General features: G+C 42.3%; 1 protein-coding gene across 6 annotated transcripts in view; it reads right to left on the bottom strand.

Annotated features, from left to right (window-relative positions):
• Positions 1-5,892, bottom strand: part of itga7 (integrin, alpha 7) — a 26,927-nt gene that overhangs the window by 17,255 nt on the left and 3,780 nt on the right. For all 6 annotated transcript variants that reach the window (XR_001312512.1, XM_014033147.1, XM_014033149.1 and 3 more), the window contains exons 2-4: positions 1,515-1,642; positions 973-1,052; positions 587-842 (exon numbers count right to left, since the gene is read on the bottom strand). Coding sequence is in view for 5 of the 6 variants with exons in the window: in XM_014033147.1 (XP_013888601.1) it covers positions 587-842; positions 973-1,052; positions 1,515-1,642 (464 nt within the window). In the remaining variant the exon portion in view is untranslated. The remainder of the gene's footprint in view (positions 1-586; positions 843-972; positions 1,053-1,514; positions 1,643-5,892) is intronic.

The raw sequence follows: 5,892 nt of genomic DNA, 5'->3' as shown, positions 1-5,892 counted from the left end.
GTTTGGTAAAAATTTGAAACGCTTTAAAAAAAGGCCAACAGACAACAAAACACATATTTTAATAGCAAAAACATACCCATCTAATTCTGCTCTTGCTTAGTAAATCAGGCTCAAAACAAGATCAAAAATACTTTTTAACTGGAGAAAAGACTGTAAGACTTGATTAGATGGACAATTTTTGAACTGTAATTTTATCTCATTAAAATGAATACAGTGGATTCCTGAGTAGGTGCTTGTGTGGCTAAAAGCTTTATTTAAATTAAATGTGCACCAACATTTGTGTCTGTGTTCAATTAGTGAATTGGTCAATGAAATACAAGCATCATTCTAATTGTAGTAATGCATTAATTAAATATTTTTACTTGGATTGCTTTTCAAAAGAGCATCTTTTTTTATAACCTCTTTCAAACTGCAGCTCATTTAATTATGTTGCAGCTTAACTGAAAATCTTTTCAAAACCATTTCAAGCAAAGTTTTTGACATTTATTCTTGAACTGATTTGTCTTAGGGAGGTTTTAAAAGTAATAAATGTGCAACTTTTGATTTTGAGAGGGAAACCTTTGCCATTCTCAGTCAGACACGTTACCTTTCCAGTTATACGTCCCTGGAGCCCCAAACAGGATGAAGTTATTGTCTGGAGTGAAACTAACAGACAGGCCCTGCTGACAGAAACCAAACTGCTCGTGTCCCTGAGGTCGACCCTCGCAGAACTTCCATTCTCCTCCATCCAGTTCGTCTCGCTTCGTCAGGTCATCACTCAGGACGTAGCAGCGTCCGATGGGGTCTCGAGTTTCTGAAGGTTGTTTCACTCGTTGCCTCAACTCGTACAGGTGGGCGCAGGTCTTGTGAGAAATAAGAAATGACGTGTGTGAGAACCCAGCTGCATACAGTTTGACATTTAATGATTGTGAATTGTTACAAAATGAAAATTATTTTAGGAGTTTACTGGCTTGTGGATACTCCTGTACTTACCACCACCTTCCCACCAATCCCCTGACTTTTGACTGTAACTCCAAGCCACTGGTTGTCTTTACTCTCTCTRTCCAGATTTACTGAGTGAAAACACAGAAAGAAATGTCAGCATTACTGATGGTTGAAAATCCACTGAAGCTAAGCTCAGATTTAGAAGATGACATTTTTTCATGCAATACTATTAAGATCCAAATGCTTTTAAATCTTTACAAGTCAAATAAAATTACCACAYATCCTGTGGCCAGATTTAATAGAAATGGAAATATGGTACACCAGCACAAATAATCACTATGTCTTGCACAAAAACAAAAAAAAAAAAATAATGTTAGAAAAATTAAAACAGGATTAAAACTGATTTCTCTGAGCCAAAGTCGTCAAGTTCAAGGTGTTGTTTTATTTTTTAACAATCAAAAGTCAGTATTCCCTAAACTGATACCCTAAATAACAAAGAAAATACTTAAAACAGTTGGTTTTACTATCAAAACTGGTAACGTAGATCCTTCAACACAGGAAGCTTTGTTTCAGCTGAGACACAAACTCACTGTCTTCATCGATGTCGACCCTCTCACAGTCGTACTCCTCGGGTGTGATTGGACATCTGAAAAGGGCTCCTGGTCGACTTCCCCTCAGCAGACCCTGTCCTGCTGCCTGGGGTGCCCCCACAAGGATCCTACACAAAATGCAAYATATTTAAGGTCTATTATTTTAAATGTAGTTATAAATGTATCCATAGTAATAGGCTTTAATCCATTCAAACTGCCGCCGTGCAGCTCTGGAGAAACTCCTGAATTCTCATAAAAGTGACTTTAAATTTAAATTATCTCAGCTAAACAGATTTTTTTTCTTTTTTGTCTTTGCTGTTTTTATCGTGCATCACAGCCATCAATCAAAACAACAACAACCGAGGCTAGGAAAAGTTTTATTTTCAGTGAGGCGGTGGCTGATATTTTGAGGCCAGTGTCACGGCCCTCTGCCATTTTAGGAACAGCTGATTCGGGCAAGGATGCTATTTAAAAACWGAGCGTTGAGCTTCATTCCACCCAACACCGTCAGCCGTGGCACAGGCATGACAGCAGGAAGCACAGGAAACAGAGGCAGAGAGAGGAACGAAACACAGAACAGAAAACAAAACAGAAACGAATTCTAAACTTAATTTGACGATAATCACCTAACAGATCTTACTGTGGAAATCACAGTGCAGGTCAGCTTAACTTTCTATTTTCTACTCTGTTGAGGTGCAGCTGTGGTGCCTCAAGAAGGATTCCTCACCACCGCACCAACAGTACATCTGGAGGTGGGGGTGTGGGTGTCAGGGTCTTTATTCCCGTTCCCCGACTGCCATTTGGGGAGGGGGTCCTGAAGAAGGGCGGACTGCCGGGTGCGGTCCTGGGCTGTGGGTGGGCTCGGGTCTTGGACGGTTGCCGGGGGCGGGGCTGGCTCTCCATCCTCCCTGGTGCTGCTTGGTTTCCTGAGGTGTGGCTCTTGGTTCCTGTGGGTGGGCCCCTGGCCGGGGTGGCTGCCGGGTTCTGGGGAATGGACGGCTGGGGGGTGCACTTGGTCGTTGGCGGTGTGGTGGGGTGGTCATGGGTGTGGCTTCTCTATGGCAGGGGGCTGGCCGGGCGTCCTGGTGTGGCCCGGCCCGGGCTTTGGCTATCTGCTCCTCTCCACCTCAGAATGATTGAGTCTACCTCCTGGGTTCGGGTGTGTGCTGCCTCCAATGGGGGTGGGTGCATATCCTGGACATGGGGGTGTATAGAGTGTGTATCGGGGGTATGAGTGGAATGTGGCGTCCTTGTATGTCTTTGATTGAGTGGGGGGTGAGGATGAGGGTGGGATGGTGCGATTGTGTATGTTTGGGTATTTGTCAGGCTGTGGTCTGGGCTGCCCCTCCTGCTGGTTTATCTGGGGGCCCGCTGCTACTCAGCCCCCAGGTGGGGTGTGTGGCTGGCCGCCAGTGTGCTGGGGGTTCCTGGGGTCTGGGGCTGGGCGCTGGGTTGTGTGCCGGCCTGGCCTGGTGACTGCCTGCTGGGGCTCGGGGCCTCTGGCCCTGTCGGGCTTTGGCCTGGAGGGGGTACGCCCTGGGGGCCCGGACCTCTGTGCCCTTTCCTGGATCTACTCTGGTATGGTGGGTGCCGGTGGGACCCATGAGTTTGTCRCTGCTGGCCCCGGGGGCTGTGCGTGTGGTCGCTGGGGGGACTCTCCCAGTTCTCCCCTATGGTCTGATCTGGTTGTTGGGTGGGCGGACCTTCCCGTGCGGGTGCCCCTTGGGGTTCTGCGCTCGGGATCCCTCTCGGGCTCTTGGGCTCTGGTCTTCCCTATGTCTTCCTCGTGTCTTGGGGTTTGGGTCTCCAATCCTCCACAGTCACTATTAAATATTCCATTGGAGAAATCTTGTAWATACACACATGTTCACAACTGCTCACAGACAGGTGTTCTGATCCTGGGGGTTCTGACTGGTCACTGAGTGTGTATATGTGTCTGTGTGTATATACTGACAGCATGTATGAATGTAGGCATGTATGTATGTATATCTTTATATATGTATGGGTATGTGTATATATATGCCCTCCATGTATTTATCCATTTATTTTTCAGGTGAGCGGACAGATGTTGGGTGTGTGGTCCTGTGTTTTGTTGGTGTATATTTAATATACTTCTAATCGCTATTTCAATCTTTCTAATTACTTCTCTCACTGTTTTTCTCTCAGTCTCTATTTTCTCTTCACTTATAAAAAAGTCACTGATGATGAAGAAATAAATAAACTAAATAAACTAATATTTGGTTTCGTTTTCTACTGAAGTGACACAAAAAAGAACGATTCCTCACCTTAATGAGCAAAAACCCACAGCAAAGACAAGAGCCTAACAATGATGCTGCTCATCACTTGAGAAAAAAACCAGTAAACAGGATAAAGCTTGACACAAATGCCTGTCGGAGGAAGAGGATGAGACAAATGATCAAAAAACTGATAAAATCCACATTTGACATTCCATGTAAGTCTACTTCATGTTTTGTGGTAAAAAATAATACCTCTTTTGTTCCCACACGTACGTATATGCAGGTGTCAGGATATCAGGCTGGAACATACCACCATTATTTGGAGAAGAGATAAGATGACTTCCAACATTTCTTTAACCACATAAACCCGAAGGAGTGAAATTATTCATCCTGGAGGTGACACTTCATACGGAATAAAACTTGCATTAATCTTCCCTAGGCCTCGGGGTTCAAGTTATTTTTGCTATTAAGGGATATCATCTTCATACTGCACTCAAAATCTAAATAATAAAAGAAAAAATGTACATAAACCCTCTTGTTTCAATATAGTTTCATCTCTAAATCAAGCTGATATTAAATTTCTATCAAAGCAAGTGTGGTCACAGAGAACAAATTGGAAACCTAAAATGTTAAAAATATATTTTATTTCCACTTTTTTTTCAATTTTCTGAAGCTTTGCAACTATCAAACTATTAAAACAAACATGAAGAATAAAAGAATCAACTTAAATCTGCTGCTTCTCAGCACTTGCCCTCAAGTTGACACATAAAACATCACAGCTGAGTAATACTTTCATTTATTGGCTCTTCGTATGATAAGCCAACGTCATCATTGTTTAAGTTGACACAGATCATCTTCTTGTAAATCCACGTTGGGGTGTGTGGTTTTTTAATGGTGTGTCACATGGTGGGAATGTTCTCAGCGCAGACTGAACCTGGAGAAGATACGGTATCAGGGTGTCGAGTATGACGACAAGGGTGATTAATAAAGTCAATCCTGATGCCACAAAGTCAGCACTGGCTTTCATGTGAGAGCGTTTGTGGATTACAATGCCAGGATGAGCTCACAGATTAGATCAAGGACCTGTTCTCTGTCCGTTGGTCCCGTCGTGTCTGGCAAACTGATTAAAACAAGACTAGACGTGTTTCTAAACTCAGCAGAGCATATAAGCAGCTTTAAAAAGCTGATGTTATTTCATTCTCACCATTTTGGATTGGCATCAAACCTGAGGATCAATAAATGGCTGTTGTATCTGGATCCATACAAAAAAATAAAGTGAAAGAGTTAACAAATCTGATTTTAAATGGAAATACAGATTAAATAAATTAATATCACCCACTGAAGTTGATTAGCTGTGGGAGCCATCTTGGATTAATTCCAAAATCAACTTTGTTGTAAAAGTAAACCTATATCCAATGATTTATCTGTGACAACTAAAAGTATAATATATCCATTGCTTTATGTTATCTTTTACTAAGAGAACTCGAACAAATAACTGTTTTCATGTGCACACGCACACATACACACTCCACACACACCAAACACTTCCATTATTGAACAAGGGAAAAAAACGTAATGAAGCAGCAAAAGACGCAACCAGTCAGATAAATGGCACCATCTGTCATTTTTTTAATCACGTAATGAGATTATTTAAAGATAAAGTAGAAAGGAAGACATGGTTAAATTAGTGCAATCTACTTATATGATGTTTGATTTGTGATTTATGGTCAGGGGGTTGAATATATATGCACAAGCTATTCACAAAAATAAAATAAAATAAAATCTGCTACCAAAATTATGTGCTCAAATATTTCAACACACTTCTAAAACTGCTTCAGTTTGCCTCTGCAGTTATTTGTGATTTATAACCCCTGCTCCATCTCCACAACAGTCTTAAATATTTTTGTAGTCGATCACCATAAAAACAACACACACACTCAGCACACAGATGTGTTCACTGAGAGGAGCATGTGCAATGACCCCAACACTTTCTCTTTATAATCCCATCCACCCCTCCCCCACTTCTTTACCCTCAGCACACCGTCTTATACACCTCTCAACACACACACACACACACACACACACACACACACACACACACACACACACACACACACACACACACACACACACACACACAC

This window comes from Austrofundulus limnaeus, unplaced genomic scaffold (genome assembly GCF_001266775.1).
Source record: "Austrofundulus limnaeus strain Quisiro unplaced genomic scaffold, Austrofundulus_limnaeus-1.0 Scaffold1646, whole genome shotgun sequence".
In the NCBI taxonomy this organism is placed as follows: Eukaryota; Metazoa; Chordata; class Actinopteri; order Cyprinodontiformes; family Rivulidae; genus Austrofundulus; species Austrofundulus limnaeus.
Note: the sequence above shows the minus strand (reverse complement) of the source record. Positions and strands in the feature narration are given on the sequence as shown.